The sequence below is a fragment of the Nothobranchius furzeri genome, chromosome 6, assembly GCF_043380555.1.
Source record: "Nothobranchius furzeri strain GRZ-AD chromosome 6, NfurGRZ-RIMD1, whole genome shotgun sequence".
NCBI lineage: Eukaryota > Metazoa > Chordata > Actinopteri > Cyprinodontiformes > Nothobranchiidae > Nothobranchius > Nothobranchius furzeri.
In genome coordinates, this window is record NC_091746.1 from 74,362,485 (window position 1) to 74,381,245 (window position 18,761).

At 46.0% G+C, this 18,761-nt stretch overlaps 1 protein-coding gene across 1 annotated transcript in view; it reads left to right on the top strand.

Moving 5' to 3' along the window:
* si:ch211-196i2.1 (collagen alpha-2(I) chain) overlaps window positions 1-18,761 on the top strand; it is a 142,903-nt gene that overhangs the window by 37,425 nt on the left and 86,717 nt on the right. Inside the window, exons 2-6 of the mRNA XM_070552556.1 lie at window positions 4,336-4,483; window positions 4,551-4,709; window positions 8,339-8,531; window positions 9,948-10,082; window positions 10,287-10,367. Coding sequence (XP_070408657.1) covers window positions 4,336-4,483; window positions 4,551-4,709; window positions 8,339-8,531; window positions 9,948-10,082; window positions 10,287-10,367 — 716 coding nt within the window. The remainder of the gene's footprint in view (window positions 1-4,335; window positions 4,484-4,550; window positions 4,710-8,338; window positions 8,532-9,947; window positions 10,083-10,286; window positions 10,368-18,761) is intronic.

Here is an 18,761-nt window from a genome sequence, read left to right on the forward strand (position 1 = left end):
TAAACGAAGGCTCGAGGCAGAGAATTTGACTCGAGGATTTTTTGTACTCGAATTATTTGAGGTACTCGAGGAATCGTTTCAGCCCTAAAATAGTATTTCAGATGTAATCAATCTGAAGTATAGAAAATACAGAAAAAGCTTATTTGAATCATAGTTCAATTCAATTCAATTCAAAAATACTTTATTAATCCCGGAGGGAAACTGATTGCTGTAGTAGCTCACAATAATAATAAGAATCAGGTCATCAAAGAGTTGTTGTATATTACAATGGCTGTTGGCAGGAAGGATCTCCAGTAGCGGTCAGTGTTGCAGCCAAACTGAAGAAGCCTCTGACTGAAGACACTCTTCCGTTGTCGGACAGTCTTGTGAAGAGAATGCTCAGGGTTGTCCATCATTTCCTTGATTCTCTGGAGAATCCTTCTTTGCATCATCTCCTCCAGCGGTTCCCAAACTGCCGAAACTCTGGTTGAGTCCTTGAAAGGGCTTGGAGTTCCTCCATCTTGTTGGCCAGTGATCTCACATTGCCCATTATGATCAATGGAAGAGATGGTTTGAATTTCCTCTTTCTCCGTCTCCGTTTTGCTCCCGCTCTGCACCCACGCTTCTTGCCTTTTAGCTCATTTGGGATTTGTGGCTTCAGTTGAGGTATTATTTCAGCCTTTCCAATGTTAATCAGCTGCTCCCGATTGTAAACCAGCTCGTTGCCATGGTTACGCATAATAACAAATGCTCAAAATGTGAAAAAAGCTAAAAAATAGCAGTAAAAATCCTCCAAGCTTCACAGCACCAGAAACAGAAAAGTAAAGTGTCCAAAAATACAATTTTTCTTAAGAAACTAGAAGAAAAAATGCCCAAGAAAAGGCAAAACTTACATATAGTCAACAGCGCTACTCCAACATGCAGCCACCCAGAGCAGAGCAGTTCTGGAGTTCTGCTTCTGAGTGGCTCTTAGCTGCTGTACCTTCAGGTAGTTCTAAAAGGGTTTATAAAGATGATAAACAAAAAAGCCTAATTTATCAAAAACTAAGCCAGGGGTAAAAAGAATAATTAGATGTATCTATTAGAATAACAGATCGATGGCAATTAGGAGCTACAGATCAGTTATGAGGGGGTGGGGCTAAACAGAGGGACGGGGCAGTTTCTCAAGCCCCAGGGATGCGAGTATGTTCTTGTGTACTGGACAAGTATTTTCTTGGCAAGTACACCAGGAAGTCTGTTCTACCGAGGACGGCATTTGGAACAGAGCGTACTTTGTCTCGTCATGGCAACAAGTGCTGTGTGTTGCTACGGTTACACAAACAACCCGACATCAAAATAAAAGTAGTTTGTCCCTTAAATAATGAAATAACATCAAATACATATTATTTTTATAATATTCGGTCAACTTTTGATTAAAATTGATAAAATACCAGCATTTCCCGCTGTTAAATGAAGAAAAACTGTTTATTTTTTATTAAAACAGAGCTATCTAAGGCAACACTGCTTTTATTTTGATAGTGGATTACCTAATTAGCATTTTGATGGATTGTGAAGTCTGAAGAAAAAAAAATTCAAATGCACACAGCAAATTTTGCAGGTTACAGTGGCTAACGTGTTAGCTAACCGTACATCCTCACCTCTTCAATCACTGTGTGGTACGCTGGAGTAACAGCAGGGACAAGAAGAGGCGGCGGCATGGCGTGCGCTCTGCTGAGAAGGTCATTGGCCTCCCTCCATACAGGACCTGTACACCTCCAGGACACTGAGGTGTACAGGTCGGATAACCTGCAGTCAGTTTGATTATTAAGGTCTCCATTTAGAATCACTATTGAGTCATTTTAATGACTTTTAATTCACTCAGGGTTAGTTGGTACCTTTTACTTACTTTGTTTTATGCTAAGCTAAAGCTAAAAGAGTCCTGCTAGGGTCAGGGTAATGAATTCAATTCAATTTATTTATAAAGCGCCAAATCTCGACAAGAGTCGTCTCAAATCACTTCACTCAACATTCCAGTACAGATCAGGTCATTAAGCCAGTCAGTAAAAACTTTCCTACATAAGGAACCCAGCAGGTTGCATCAAGTCACCGGACGTTTCTCAGTGTCAAGGCGCCTGGCCTTGCGAGGCGATGGCTTGCGAGGCCAGGCGCCTTGCTTACGAGAACACTGTCCTTCCAGTCTTGCGTCACATGACCGCGGCTTCCACGGCGGACACATAACGTCACGTGACACGGGAGATAACGTTATATTTTATACGTATTAGTTCCTTTTACTTTTTAAATTGTGTTTATGTTTATTAAATTAAATATGTAAGTGAGTTACTACCCGCTAGCCACCGAAGCTGCAACTACTAAGCTACTAACCAACCATAGATAACTTCTTTGGATCTGAAAAAAACATTTTAAATTAGCTGACTTACTTTTAAACTTGAAATTTGCCCCCGAAGTAGCTGCCGGCTTCTGATCCACCGTCCTTTTGAAAATACTGCAGTGTATTCTGGGTAATTTTTGACCAAGGCTAGGCCACAAGACACCTCCCGTGTATCCCCGCTCAGCTAGCTAAACGGCTAACAAACGTAGAACATGAACATTGGAACACGTCTTGGCGGCTCCTGATGACGTATCTCCTAGGCAACCGGGGCGGGGCCAAGACATCAAGGCGAGGTTCCTTGGCATTGAGAAACACCCACTGACTAGTGTCAAGAGTCTTTACAGCAATCCTCATACTAAGCAAGCATGCAGTGACAGTGGAGAGGAAAACTCCCTTTCAACAGGAAGAAATAACTGGTCTAAATAGTTTTTCCTACTTGTTTAACTATGTGAGATGTGGCAACAGACAAAAGTTTACTTTGGTGGAATATGCCTTTATGGGTTAAAATGTGGAGCCCAGCCAGCCCTTTCTCAGGGGGTTTCTGGATCTGGTTCAACTTTTATTTGTTAACTTTCTCCTGGCGGCTGAGCGTAACCTCTCATCACATCAGCGACTTTTCTGTCACAGACGCGTAAGCGAGCCTCTAAAGGGGCTCGCAGACATGGACTCATTTATAAAAAATGCTCGACAGGAGTTAATCTGCCTGAGAGATCTTTGGAGACGGTCCAGAGGCAGCCTGAGATGTGTTGGTGGTGGGGGATGGACTCTCCACGGCGCTCGGCTTTAATCTGAGACCCTCGTCTTGCATAGCTGGTCCCGGTCTGCTCTCAGGTTAGTGGGCGATCAACAACACCAGTCTGTTACTAGAACAGTGACTCATTTTCTCCAGATGTAATGAAGAGCTGCGTTCACAATCAGTAACAGCTGAAAAAGTGCAAATTAGTGAAGAAAAACACCTGTGGGCACAACATGACGAATGCACTTTAGCTGCTCCGATGGGGTAAAAATAAAAGACTCAATAATTTACGTCTGACAGGAAGTGAGCCAGCGGGTCGGGACGGAGCGCCGGCTTTAGAAGCCCTCTGCACGTCGGTGCCCGTGGGTGTCGTGTTCTCAGCGGGCTGAGTGGTTCTGTGTGGTTGCTGCAGATGTTTGCAGCGTGGAGCTCCTGATTTACTGGTTCTGGAAGTCAAGGATGAGACTCCCACTGTGGACCGTGAAATCTGAAAATATTCTATTGAAGGAGAACTTTTAAAGAACTCCTTGTTTCCATGAGTGTACGCGTGTTTTACCTTCAGAACCACTTTATATATCAGTGCAGCTAGGAGTGAACGTTCCTCAGAGGTTCTGGTCCATCCATGATGAGAAGCTCCCAATCCTCCACATCCCAAAGGTTCTGGACTGGACTGAGATCTGGTGACTGTGGGGGCCGCTGGAGTCTAGTGAACTCGTGGTCGTGATCCACAAAGCAGTTAGAGAAGATCTGAGCTTTGTGACATGGTGCTGCTGGAAGCAACGTCAGAAGATGGGTCCATGTGGTCAGAAAGGGATGGACGTGGTCAGTAGCAATACTCAGGTAGGCTGTGGTGTTTAAACCAGGCTCAGGTGGGACTGAGGGGTCCAAGGTGGGGCAGGAACACCTCCCCCTGACCAGACAGCTGACATCTAGACTCATCATCTCTTCGGATCCGGTTCTAGTGATCCTGTGGGAATTCTAGCCTCAGCTTCCCGTTCTTAGCTGACAGGAGAGACATCTGTCCTGCTGGGAAAACGGCACACTTAGGTAGCAGTGGTGTTTTGGTGCTAGTCCAGCATGGGATGCTCAACCAACTTTCCTAAATGCTGCCGTCTGATTGGCTGATTAGATGAATGTGTTGAACCAAAGGAAGAAATCAAAGAAAAGACTTGGAACATTTTAGGAAGTCATTCTTCAGACTTTTATGCTGAATTTCTCAAACAATAAAATCTGTACTTCCTTTTTCCTGCAGAGGAGGTGAATGTTCTGCAGGAGCTGTCTTTCCAGGTGTCCGGCAGCAGCAACTCATCCATGAAGGTGGAGGACAGCAGGTGTCCCTTCATCCAGGTGGGACAGTACTCCACCTTGTCCCTCCCTCTGCGGCGGCTCTTCGCTGACAGGTAAGAGTCCCTGCAGCTTCTCGTCAGCCTTTTCATGCCCGGGTGGATCACGTTTTGATGTGTTCAGCGTTGCAGATGAGTTCAGTTTGCTGCTGCAGCTCCGGAGTTCTCAGAGGCAGGAACACGGCGTGTTGACGCTGCTCGGCCCGGACAGACGCATCACACTGCAGCTTCGCATCAGCGCCCACGCCGTCGTCTTCATCGGAACGCAGCAGCGGCACTACGAGTGGGTCCACCTGCACTTCCTGCTTTCAGTACAGCAGTAAATTAAAAGTCTGACATTTAGAGGTGTTTAAGAAGCAGCGAGCCCTTCTGTGTTTAGTATTTTCACAAAGTCAAGAACTCAAAGCAAAGTCTTGGAAAACGAACTTAAAAAGATGAATTGATGCTGACTTGACAGAAAGCTTAAATTCAGCCCTAAGCAACAGCACGCTCCCTATTTTTAACCGTTCGCTGTTGCTATAAAATCCAGATGTTGACATGTTTACAACATCCGGCCCAGATACAACCGCTCGTGTTGAATCCTGCTCCGCATCGACGCTGGGGTCGGCCCTCCACAGATAAATCTGTTTTTGTTTGAAGACGACTCCATTTGGCCGTCTCTGCTCAGATGATTTAATTGACGTCTTTTGGCTGCTTCCTCCTTTTACGTCATGCATAACCGACAGACAGCGAACACGGATGGGCTGAAAACTTTGGCACAGGCAGGTACTGTACTTGTACAGGAGTCAGGCTTAGAGCTGAAGGTGTAGAAAGGTGTTCGTGGATTCAACTTTTTCCAGGTTCAAGTTATAAATTCTTACATTTGTGTCAGTTTTTCATATTATTGAGGAAAATTCTTCATGTTTTCATTTTAGAAACTATAATTTTCAAAGTAAATGTGACTTTGAAAGGGACACATAGGAGTTTCAAAGACATTTTTAAGAGTTTACGAGACTTATTTAAAGAGCAAGTCACCCCAAATCAGCTGTTTTTTCTGATAAACTATATAAATGTGTCTAATCGTGCTGCAGACACCTGTTTAGTTTAGCACTTTAGTGCATTTTAGTTAAAAAAAAAATTCTGCCTAAAACTGTCAGTGTTGTGCCGTTGTCAGGTAAAAACTCTGCACTGTTGTTGAATTTAAATCTGCCATCGCTATTGGCTAAGAGGTACCCTAGAACGTTAGCTGGTACCATATGATGTCACAATGTCGTTGTGAGTCTGTGTGTGTGTGTGTGTACTTGTTAGTGGCTCCGCCCTCTCGGTCTGCCAGGCAACAGCATTTGTTGCATTTTTCAAACAGGAAGTGGGAGCTGAGTAAGACTCTGGTAGGGGGAGACTTACTCTTTAAGATGGAACTGCCACAAACGAGTTTTAGTAGTCGACCAATCGTGTTGTTCATAAAAGTTTAGCTTATTGCACCGGGATGCTCTAATATACCATCATTAGCTTCTAGCCTGAAATGTGATCAGCTAGGTGCCGTCTAATAATTAAGACAAGATGATCGCTTTTCAAACAACTTTAACTTGTAACCTGTTGATACAAATGCTACAACCACATGGAGTTAGGCACCTAAAACCAAACATGACTTGTGTTCACAAGAGTCATGGTGGCAAGGTTGAAGCGCTTCATCTTCCAGTCATAACTCAGGAAATAGCAGGACACACCGAGGTGCGCCTCTGTAGCATGGCTGGTCCACTCGTCAGCAGTCAGGGACCATCGGCAGCTCTGAGGGTCTGCTTTAGCGTAAAGATAAAAGATGTCGAAGTTTGTTTATTTACCAGATTAATAATTATGTTATATCAAATGAAGTTGGTTTAGACTGAACACAAAGAAAATGTTTTCTGCTTCAAAATATATTAGTTTCATGATTATTCAGTCAGCAACCTTTTTATTTGATCATGAAATGCATTTTATTCTAATGTTTGTTATTTGTGTCCACACACACACACACACACACACACACACACACACACACACACACACACACACACACACACACACACACACACACACACACACTGTAAAAGTTGTTTAATTCTTCTTTTCCATCATGGTGGTTAAGTGGGATCAGCCTGGTAGGTAGTAGTCATGGTAACCTGGGTTGAGCTGCTTGATCATCTCTTTGAAACCGACCATGGACAGGAGTCTCATTACCACCATGCTCACAATGACCTCGGTCAGGACGTTAGCTTGCTGAGGTGAGCACGTAACAAACTCGTCCACTGAAGAGGAGCACTTTTAGTAACGCTGTAACGTAGCGGGATGAAATAAATCATTAGCGTTTGTAATTAGAGCAAAAAGAAAAAGTGACATACAAACGCAGTAAAGGTCATAAAATCGCCGCTATTACTGGTGTTGCTACAGCTATGTTAGCAGCTAACAGGAGGTAAACCTACAGAGATGACTATTTGTTCTCCGCCATGACGCGCTTCCTCTTAAGGTGCTCGTGCATCGCCGATGTGCTCCCGTGAAAGGAGAGTTTCACTCTGCAGAGTTTGCACCCTACAGGCCTCTCTTTTGAATTTGTGCAATGCTCCCAAACTTTAGAGCGACGTTGCCGACTCGCCGTGTTTTCCTTCTCCGGTGATGAAGGCTGATATGGATGGCCACCACTGTGCATGCGCCTCGGAGCTAAAGGCGGCTGAGCAGAAAGGCAGGAAGCAAACGCCGAACGTGCCGCACCAGGCGAGATAAAATGTTTATTAAATAAACGACGCGTCGACTATTAAATTAATGGTCGACCACTTTATTTGTCGGCGTCGCCGTGACGAGTCGACTAATCATGGCAGCCCTAATTTAAGACGTTCAAAAGGCAAAGTTAAGTTTTTTTTTAGAATTTTTATTTCTTAAAAAAAAAAAAAAAAACGACAACAGAGTATACTTATACATATTTCATTCAAAAGAATAAACAAAAACAATAAAATATAAACAAAAACAATAGAGTACACCTGTACGTGTTTCAGTGTAAGACTTTAAATGTCATGATAGACTTTTAAAGTCTTAATTATTACTTTGAAACTCTTGAATATAAAGTCAACACAATAATTTCTCATCATCATGAGACATTAAGTCATAATTACGTGTTTTAAATGCAAGAATAGTTTCAAGGATTTTAAGAGACTTTCCCATAATTAAGGATTTCAAAGTCACAAGTTTTTAATTCATTTCTGATGGTTTTAATGGAAAACAGAGTTTTAAAGCCATGTTGATTATATACAATACATAGGCAAATGCACTGTGGTTATTATTATTATTATTAGTAGTAGTAGTAATAACAGAACGCCGGAGAGGAGGTGCTAATGATTGTTATTACTAGTAGTAATAATAACAGATACAAAATCATGCACTTTTGGGTTATTATCATCAAATATAAACTCATAACTATGAGATACACTCATTATTGTGATTTTAAGAGTCTTTTAAATTGTTTATTGTGACTCCAGAAGTCTTCATTGAGTCAGAATTAAGAGTTTGGTGTCACAATTTTTAGACAGATAATTATAATTTAGGTGTAACAATCAGAATTTTTGGTTTAATTTCAAAATTATAAATTTAAAAGTCAAATTCATGCTTTAGTATTTTATTATAAAGGCTAAAAGCAGAGTTTTACCATCAGTCCATAAAAGATGTAGTGACATGTTGCCAAAATCGCAAAGCCGATGCACCTTTTTGCTGATGGTGCTTTGTTTTGCAGACGATGTGATGTTTTATGTTCAGGACCGATGTGGTCAGACTTCATTCATCTTTAGTGATTTTTTTAGGTGAACTTTGACCTTCCCTCCTGTCCTAACAGCCTGATAGCAGTGTTGGGTTCGTTCAGATAGTTTTGTTTTTTTGGGGGGGGACTCACAGATGAGTTGTATTTGTCAGGTTTCCGGTCAGCGGAGTGTGTGACGGAGGATGGCACCACCTGGCCTTCAGCGTGTCGGCTAATCGCCTGGCGCTCTACGTGGACTGCTCCCTGCTGGAGAGCGTGGGTTGGGTGAACCACGGGATGGAGATCAGTGCCGATGGGCTGCTCATGGTTGGAGGCCTCAGCGAGGCGTTTGAAACTCCATTTGAAGTACGTTGCTTTGCTATTCATTATTTTTCTTTTTCCTGCTGATCATCAAACGAAGCAGAAAAGCAGCTCCACGCCCAAGACGCCCTTCTATAAACTCCACACCCTCTCACTTCAATTCTCTCTAAACATTTAAAAAGCTGCTTCCAAACTGAATTCACGAACTTGACTATTAGAGCCAGACGCAGACTGAATGGAGCTTTCCGGATTTGAAAGTAGATTTTTTTGGGAGCGGCTCTAAAGAGCAGATGGGTGTAACAATAGAGGGGAATGTTCCACGTTCATTCATTTTGAACATCTGCTCATATTTGATTACAGCCTTTCAGCAAACCAGAAGTTATTCCAGCCACGATTTTCCCGACCCTCCTGTTTTCCTTTCATCCCAAACCCGACGTGATGCTTGGAGACCGTGTTTTTGTTTTCCAGGATACAGAAGAAGCGGCAGCTTTGATAATCTCCACCAAAACGCCGTGTTAGAAACCACAGAGGAAGTGCTGATGAGTTTCACGACAGCACATTTGTTATCTTTAAGATTTGTCCGTTTAGGAATGTCCCTTTGTATTTCCAAATCAGGAACAAAAGCAATTCCCGTATCGGATGATTTGTGCGTCTCATAAGCCCCGGCAGCGAGTAAGTAGCCTGGATCGTGAGGGGAGGCGTGTCACACAGACAGCATCTGGTTCTGTTGTCAGCATCAAATAAATGGATCCTCCGTGTCCGACCGTCCCTGGTGAGAGGCTTTTAGAGAGCTCGAAGGATGGAGCACTTCCTCACTAAGACACGCCGACAGCATCGTCTCTGGATGAGACTGTTCATCATCACACTTTTCCCTCATGTTGGATACATCCTGACACAACCAGGCTGCACAGAAAAGGAGCTGTTTAAGCGTGACTTCTCGAGTCACTAAAGCCGGGATGAGCAAATCTACCCAAAACACCTGGGCTGGTACCCGAATCAGAATTTGGATAGCTGTCGCTGTGCTGACCACTGCATCTGGAGATGAATGCAAACCATAAACGACTCTAGACATGAATTCTCCTGGAGAGCATCGTCTTTTAATTACTTAAGATACTTTTATTTTGAAGGATTGAAGGAAGTTATTTTATTTGCGCTGTAGATGCTGCTGCCTTTTCTAAAAATATCTTTGTATTTAATTAAACGTTTTCTAGTTGGCTTCATGAAAACGCACCCAGAACCCTCCACAGCTATAAAATAATTATAAAAATGGAACAACTACAGGAACTCCATCAATTTAACTCTTTGCAGTCATCAGACACTAAGTTATACACAACATGTCCACCAGTCTCCAAGGTGCACGTGTCCAAGCTCGTCCCTCTCACACGGCACACTTTTCTTACTCTTTTCATGAGACACCTTCCTGTTAAACTTGGGTTAATTTTACCGTCTTCCTGTTTCCAGGGTGACCTTGGACAGCTGGTCTTCCTGCTGGGCGACCCCGACGGCGCTCAGAAGCACTGCAGCCACCATCCGCCCCGCTGCAGGGAGTCCGCTCCCAAACCTCCCCGCTCGCTGCGCAGCGACAGCGCCCTGGAGGTAAAAACTCAAAGATGGATCCAAACTCTTTCAGGTGCAGCCAGATGCCTGTGGGGCAGACACTTAGACTCCTAGCGTTGGCTCAACCCGTTGTAAGCTGTAAAATAATGATTATGAAGGATTTACTCTGACTCCGCTGGTTTTAGCCGGTCTGGTGACTCTGGTGTGTGGTCGTTCAGCTGTGTGTCGCCTGTTTCCACACAGAACATGCTGCTGTCCTCGAATGACCTGGAGGACCTGCAGAACCGCTCTGATGAGGAGAGGGTTTTGAGCTTTGACCTGGCGGTAAGTTGGACTCTGAACGGTCCCAGTGGCTTTAAGAGAACTCATTTATGTGCCTGTCTGGTTTCCAGTTTGAGTTGGGTTAATGAAAGCCAGCTGTGGCTGTTCTGACTTTAGTGTCTGTGAAACCACCAGTAACCACAACTCAGGCGCCGGAGGCCCGATCCGGCTCCTCTCAGCCTGAAACGGGTCGGTCCAGTTGGCCAGGAAATGTGCATCTGGTGATTTGTCTCGTTAGATGGACGACTCGCTGATCTTTAAGAGCATGGTCATGTGTCTTTAGTGGCAGTGATGTAGTCATGTGGCTATAAGCTAAAACCGTCACCTCGTATCCACGGCAACCGACCACTGCTGGTCTTGGTTAGAGGCAGGAGGAGGTAGAGCGGGTTGTTCAGTGATCGGAGGGTTGCAGGATCGATCCCGGCAGAGAATGCTGCTGTGGTGTCCTTGGGCAAGACACTTAACCCACCTTGGTGGTGGTCGGAGGTAGGGCTGGGGGTAAACAATTATTTTTAAAACGATTATTCTGACGATTATTTTATCGAATAGTCGACTATTCTAATGACTATTTAGAAAATTAATCTAATGATTATTTTTCTATTGCACAATTAACAAAAACCAGAAAATCTCAAATAAATTCCTCAAAAAAATTGATAAATTGTTACTGTAAGAGAATAAACACTACAGACCTTCCATTTTGTATAACACTGCTTTTATTGTGTTGGTTGGTTATGTTCTGGTGACGTGTAGAACTTGGGAGTGCAGGCTGCTGCCTGAGAGGTGGTAGAAGATGGAGTGTCTCCATGCTGCTTTGTTTTGGTCACTTATGTGCGGGAGGGGAGTGGTGTTACGACCCTTCCTGGGGAGTTTGGCTCGTGTGCAAAAAGGAAGGGACAATAACGGGATTTAAAAGTTAAAATGATGATCAGGTTTATTTACAACAACAAAAATCATAAATCTTTCCATCCACAGGTTGGGAATAATAAAACTAATTCTGCCTGTGGGGAATTAAAACAAAGTACAAATAAGTAGGGATCCAAACTCTAAACTGGGTGGTTAAACCAAACTCAAGGTGATATTTTACATTAAACCGAAAACCCACAACACTCTAAATGTAATAAAAGGGAGATCTGCACCACAAAAAAGATGAACTCTAAACCAAAACGTAACAGCTTATCCAAACGCAAGAAGCTGTTAGCGAAGATGCTAACAGTAGCTTTACCAACGTTAAGTTCAAGTTACCACGTTTAAATAAACCAAAAACACCCAGCAGCAAACAGACCAGCACAGAGGAGAGACTGCTGCCACCAAAACAGCTCTCCTAATGTCCGAAAGAAGCTCCTTAATGAAGGGAGAAACGCTCCCGGTGATTTTCTACATCTGCTATAGAGACGGAGCAGCGCATCTGACCCCGGAAGTTGTTGCCCGTTGCCGGGAGACGAAGGCGGGCAAAACAGGAAAATAATCTAGTAGTGGACGGACATTGTTCCGGGTCTTCGGTATTTGGCGGAGATGTTAGTGAAGGCGGAGAAGAGGGCGAACTAGAGGAAAAACAGGCAGATTCCTCCTCTATTTACAAACTCCTGGGGATGCAACAAGTGGGCGTGGTGCGTCGACTTCCGGATCTGACGTCGACAAATTTTTAGATTCGAGCCGTCGACGTCATCGATGCGTCGCTACAGCACTAGTCGGAGGGCCCAATGGCACCTTTTCTTGCCAGCCTCACCTCTGTCAGGGCAGCTGTGGCTACAATATAGCTCATCACCAGCGTGTGAAAGGTTAGCTTGACCCCGTAGCTCATATCGGAGACATAGCTGTTTTTCTTTTATGGTGTGGTGAAGAATCTCTGCTGCTCCCGGTTGGTCCAGACGGCAACCATTCATCTGACGAATCTGGATCAGGTTCGTTAAAATGATCCGAGTCGGAACTGTCTGCTGAAATCGCAGTCTCTGGCTCAGACGAAACATGCTGCGGTGTATGCCTTTCGCCTCCGCCTGGCCCGGGTTGGTTGTCGCCTCCGCTTGGCCCGGGTTGGTTGTCACCTCCGCTTGGTCCTGGTTGGTTGTCGCCTCCGCCTGGCCCGGGTTGGTTGTCGCCTCGGCTTGGCCCGGGTTGGTTGTCACCTCCGCTTGGTCCTGGTTGGTTGTCGCCTCCGCTTGGCCCTGGTTGGTTGTCGCCTCCGCTTGGCCCGGGTTGGTTGTCGCCTCGGCTTGGCCCGGGTTGGTTGTCGCCTCGGCTTGGCCCGGGTTGGTTGTCGCCTCGGCTTGGCCCGGGTTGGTTGTCGCCTCGGCTTGGCCCGGGTTGGTTGTCGCCTCGGCTTGGCCCGGGTTGGTTGTCGCCTCGGCTTGGCCCGGGTTGGTTGTCGCCTCGGCTTGGCCCTGGTTGGTTGTCGCCTCGGCTTGGCCCTGGTTGGTTGTCGCCTCGGCTTGGCCCTGGTTGGTTGTCGCCTCGGCTTGGCCCTGGTTGGTTGTCGCCTCGGCTTGGCCCGGGTTGGTTGTCGCCTCGGCTTGGCCCGGGTTGGTTGTCGCCTCGGCTTGGCCCGGGTTGGTTGTCGCCTCGGCTTGGCCCGGGTTGGTTGTCGCCTCGGCTTGGCCCGGGTTGGTTGTCGCCTCGGCTTGGCCCTGGTTGGTTGTCGCCTCCGCTTGGCCCTGGTTGGTTGTCGCCTCGGCTTGGCCCGGGTTGGTTGTCGCCTCGGCTTGGCCCGGGTTGGTTGTCGCCTCGGCTTGGCCCGGGTTGGTTGTCGCCTCGGCTTGGCCCGGGTTGGTTGTCGCCTCGGCTTGGCCCGGGTTGGTTGTCGCCTCGGCTTGGCCCTGGTTGATTGTCGCCTCGGCTTGGCCCGGGTTGGTTGTCGCCTCGGCTTGGCCCGGGTTGGTTGTCGCCTCGGCTTGGCCCGGGTTGGTTGTCGCCTCGGCTTGGCCCGGGTTGGTTGTCGCCTCGGCTTGGCCCGGGTTGGTTGTCGCCTCGGCTTGGCCCGGGTTGGTTGTCGCCTCGGCTTGGCCCGGGTTGGTTGTCGCCTCGGCTTGGCCCGGGTTGGTTGTCGCCTCGGCTTGGCCCGGGTTGGTTGTCGCCTCGGCTTGGCCCGGGTTGGTTGTCGCCTCGGCTTGGCCCGGGTTGGTTGTCGCCTCGGCTTGGCCCGGGTTGGTTGCCGCCTCGGCTTGGCCCGGGTTGGTTGTCGCCTCGGCTTGGCCCGGGTTGGTTGTCGCCTCGGCTTGGCCCGGGTTGGTTGTCGCCTCGGCTTGGCCCGGGTTGGTTGTCGCCTCGGCTTGGCCCGGGTTGGTTGTCGCCTCGGCTTGGCCCGGGTTGGTTGTCGCCTCGGCTTGGCCCGGGTTGGTTGTCGCCTCGGCTTGGCCCGGGTTGGTTGTCGCCTCCGCTTGGCCCGGGTTGGTTGTCGCCTCCGCTTGGCCCGGGTTGGTTGTCGCCTCCGCTTGGCCCGGGTTGGTTGTCGTCTTTTCTTTCGACAGGAACACGATGCAAAGTTTTGCTACCGCGAAACAGACTTTGTTGAAGTGTGAGTTGCTTAAGATTATCCGCTTTGCGTCTCGCCTTAGGCATAGTGGCTTCCCAAATCCAGCTCCTATTTCATGGATCGGCTTCTTCCTGATCACGTGACACGTCACTGACGCACACACAGGTGAAGATCATTTTTAGATGATTAGTTTTACTGTCAGGGTGCGCGAGCTTGTTCCCTACCACCTCCCGTTAAATAACGTAATTGACGACTAAAGTCGTCATTGGCAGTGAATGAGTTAATATCGGCCCAGTTTTATTTATCAGACCGATACTGATAAGTAAATAATTAGGGATGTCCCGATACAACTCTCACTTCCGATACGATGCCGATATTGCAGCCTTCAGTATTGACCGATACCGATATCGATCCGATACGATATCAGCACACATCATACATACTTTTACCTATTTTCTAGTGTGGAATGCATGAAAGGCTTGATCAGATGATATTACTCAATCGGAGAACATGAGCCAAAAACAATAAGCATGAAAAAATGACAATTTTTTCTTAACCACTGGTTGCAAAAATGGGAAACTTAATGGACTGCTTATATCGTCAGTTTTTGATGCCGTCCGATATAATCTGATGCAGTTTTTAGGCCAATATCGGATTACTCCCGATATCGATATCGGAACGGGACATCCCTATAAATAATGCCTAAACTCGGCCGATACCGATATTCATACCGATGTATTGTGCATCCCTAGTTTTAGTTCAGTTTGACCAAAATAAAGTGTAAATTTAGTCTTTTAGTCACTAAATGACATCTCAAGATGCCTATATTGTTTCTTCGAACTAGTCTGAGCTGCGTTTCATTTCTCAAAACTGCACTTTACTGTGAAATGATTTTTTCTTCTCAGTAGTTTTAAAAGTAAACATTTTATTGATTTAAATGTTAAAAGGTTTATGCTGGTCGAGCTGATTAATACAGGCCCAAGAAGACATCAACTACATAGTAAAATATTGATGAAGTGGTGAATATTTTTAATGTCATTGTTCGTTTTTTTATCTTTCTGTGATGAGTGCTGTATAAATAACATGTACTTCCTGCTAGTCACGAAGGATAAACCTTTTGATCATAAACGTTTTTATCTGACTCGACTCAAACCTGAAGTTCCAACCAAACTAAATATGGTTCTTTAAATGACTTCATATATTTGTGGAGGGTCGGGTTCACGAGTCCCCAGATGTTTGAAATGGAAACAAAGTGATGGATGAATGCTTGGAAACAAAAGACAAGCAAAGCTGGTTTGAATTTCTCATGTCTGTGCACGTAGAACAGCGTCTGAGTAATCAGTGGGTATCTGGTTCTCTTTACAACGTGCACAGAGGCCGCTGCGACCCTGTAAGTGGGTAGAGAACAACAGCAGACCACTGCATGCATGCCAGCCCAGCCAGGCATGACATTTCTGTATTTGAAGACATTTGTGCTGCAGCAAATGTGAGAGAGCGCTCGTGCTGCTGGAGACGCTTCGCAGGAACAACCTGCTCTAAATCCATCTGAATGAGAAGTGAAACCCGCATCGCTTCTGCTCATCTGCTTTTCTTTATTGTGTCTGAATCATTTACCTTTCCGTCTGTGGGTTTCTCTGCTGTCCTGCCTCTCTTTGACTGTCGGCCAAATCCCTGATGTTCTGCATGTCGGCTCCTCTGTTTCAGCGTTCTGTGGGTGAAGTCATGTTCAAACCTTCTGAGGAAATCTTCTAAGAGGCCGCTGCAGCTGTAACACAGCAGCTATTTTCTGTAAAGCCAAATTAATTTGGGACTTTCTGAAAGATGGAAGCCACAAAATGGTTTAGTTTTGTTGTGTGATCTGTAACAAATATAAAGAAAAACAAGCTAAAAATGTTAAAGCTGCATCCAGTGGTTCATTTGTCTCACCTTGGTAACCAGCAGTGACTCATTAAGATTGACTTGGTAACTTCACATCTCACACCCCCGATAGTGCTCATAGTAAAACAGCAACATTGAGTTGAATGTTAGCTTTAGACAAGTGGTTGCTGTGTGAAAACGGTAAAAACGGGTCCACCCTGGAGGCATCAGCAGCTTGGAGCAGCTCGAAACGTTGCTGCTTCAAGTAAAATCCATTCTAGTCTATAGAGCTCTGGACGTCACGTGACTCTCAGAGAGTAGACGCCATGTTGGCAGGCAACAAAAGTAAACAAAATGAACGGGATCGGCTTGGATTTTACTTCACACTTTAAAACCGAAGAAATCGTTTTATATAGTCAGAAATTAAATAGACTAAACATCTCCGACCCTTACCGTGCCCCTGGGATACTTTTTAAAAATGCCAGAAGCTGTCGGAGCGGACTTCTTACCGGACCTGGCCGGGGAACACCTTGGGATTCCCCCGGAGGAGCTGGCCCAGGTGGCTGGGGAGAGGGAAGTCTGGGCCTCTCGACGCTACTGCCCCCGTAACCCGACTCCGGATAAGCGGATGAAAATGGATGGATGGATAACAGATTTACATGTAAGAAGTTTAAATAGAGTGCTGTGCTGTTTGAATGTATAAACTGAACACCAAGAGAAATCACTAGTCTGATTTTTTTCTGTGAATAAAATAAATATGTCAGGCAGGAGCGTCTCAGGATCTGTCTGAGATCTGTCTCGGTGAGACAGATAATAGCAATCCAAAGTGCTTTTTATGTGTGATCTGACAACTGATCAACCATTGCTTAAAAGTGAAATACAGCTTAGCCGGTTAATTGCTGTGATCATAAAACACGTAAACGGCAGCACGCAGAACTCACGAGGCAATGTTTTACGTGATGTTTACTTGTTGCTATGAGTAATAAGACAGAAAAAGCCCCGCCAAAATAAGTTTAGGAAGCCCACTAAGAATCGTAATAAAAGCATTTAAAATAAATACCATACACAGTTGAGGAAACGTTGGTTTAAGTACCTGATATGAAGCGGTCGCTGCATAAGTGAAAACCTTTACTCTCGGGATCCCACAGCTTCATTTTAGCCCGGTCACTAGCGCGTTTTATTACAATGATCCAACGTTTGCGGCGCTCCGGATCTTGGGGAATCCTGTAGATGACTCATTCCTTATGTCGTCCGCGTCTGTTCTGCATCCTGGGGCACAACAGGAATCTACCATATTTCCCGTTTGATTGAGTTTTCTGACAATAACAAATAGTCCAGCTGCCGGCTTCTGTCTGCCAAGATGGCGCCGTTTTGATTTGAACTGTTGCATGCTGGGAGAAGTGACGTCAACTCCCGGAGCTCTATTGGGTGGATCCAAACCGGCCACGGCGCCGAACATTTCAGGCACACAACGCCACTGGTGATTACGGTTGGGCATTGTTTAATTTTGAACAATTCCGATTCCAATTCCAATTCCTCGTTTCGATTCCGGTTCCTATCGGTTTGTTTATATTTGGCCGCTGCACGCCGGGTGGGGGAAGGGGAGACTCGGTGCTGCACACAGACAGCTGGTTTGATCAGCTCTGAAGAGCGTCGATCACAATTTGCAGATCACGTTAATTTTTCACGGAGGGTGACCGCAGATTCCTCTTCCGGTCGGCATTCTAGGAATCGAAACTAAGAATCGAAATAAAAAACTTTGACCGATTCCGGTAAAAATGAACAGTTGGAACCGGTTCCAATCGATGCTCGGTGCTCAATGCCCAACCCTACATAGGAGTGGGTCCTGTTTTTACCACGAGCCGCTTGTAGGACATGTGAATTTCTGCACTTAACATAGTGCTAGACAGGAAATCACACATGGTTTTAGTATAAAACTTAATTTTCAAAGTAAAAGACTATTACAGAGTTGGATTTATCTCGGTAGATTACGTCAAACATGAGACCTAACCAGCTCAGTGGCCTAGCGGTGGAGTGTCCATCCTGGGACTGGGAAATCAGGGTTCAAGTCCCGGTCGGGTCATGCCAATGCCCAGGCGCTAGGCCTCCCTGCTCGACACCCAGCTTTAAGGAGTTGGATGGGAGGGTTAAACCCCCAAACGGTTCCCGAGCGCAGCCACAGCTGCAGCTCACCACTCCCCATGGAGATGGGTCGGACATGGAGATGAATTTCACCAGCGTGTGCGCGATGACTTTAACGGCTTCGAGAGGTTCAACGGTGTGTCTTTAACCCAGGCAGTGGAGAGGAGCAGCATCACATATGACATCAAGCGGGATCTCTTTCTGGGTTTGATGGCAGGTGGCATGAACAAACCGTGACCTCTGAAGACTCGAATGGTTTTGCGCTCTTTGAGAGTCAAGCGAGGAAGACGGTGGAGAAGTCTCTCTCTACTTTCAGCGTCTGCACGTTATAAATAACAGTAAATAAAACACGACATAAACCAGACGTGTTTCTGTCTGGCTCGGGTCTTCTGCTGTCAGACCTGAAGCAGAACGTTTCTGAAACCGCTGCCGACCGTTTGCTTCACGGTGAAAATGCTCCAAATTAGTCGTGTTTAAAGGAAGAACAAATGTTTGGTTCCTGAGATGTGTAATCACCCCCAGCTGCTCGTGCACTCTGGGGTCGTGTTTAAGGACACGAACGGACCCACGCTTTCTCAGAGGGCCTCAAGGAATCAGAACACCAACGCCTCAGCAAAATCTTTAATTAGAGACTCGGAGGAGCACACAGGCTTTGTGTCTTTGTTTTCGCTGCACTTTTGAAGAGACTCAGCTGTAATTTTTCATCTGCCCGATGAGGTTTAGAGCAGATTCCAGTGCCAAATAATTAAAGATGAGCAAAGAGGCCCTAAAGTCAGTGAGCCGAGTGGGAAAAGATGTTGTTCGATCCGTAAGATGCTTGGATAAAAGATGTAGGCGGAGATGTGGGATCTGGAGACGGATGGAAGCTGGAAGGGAAATCATGCTCATGTTCTTCTTGTCTTTGTCACGAAGCTGAGCAGAAGCGTTTTGTC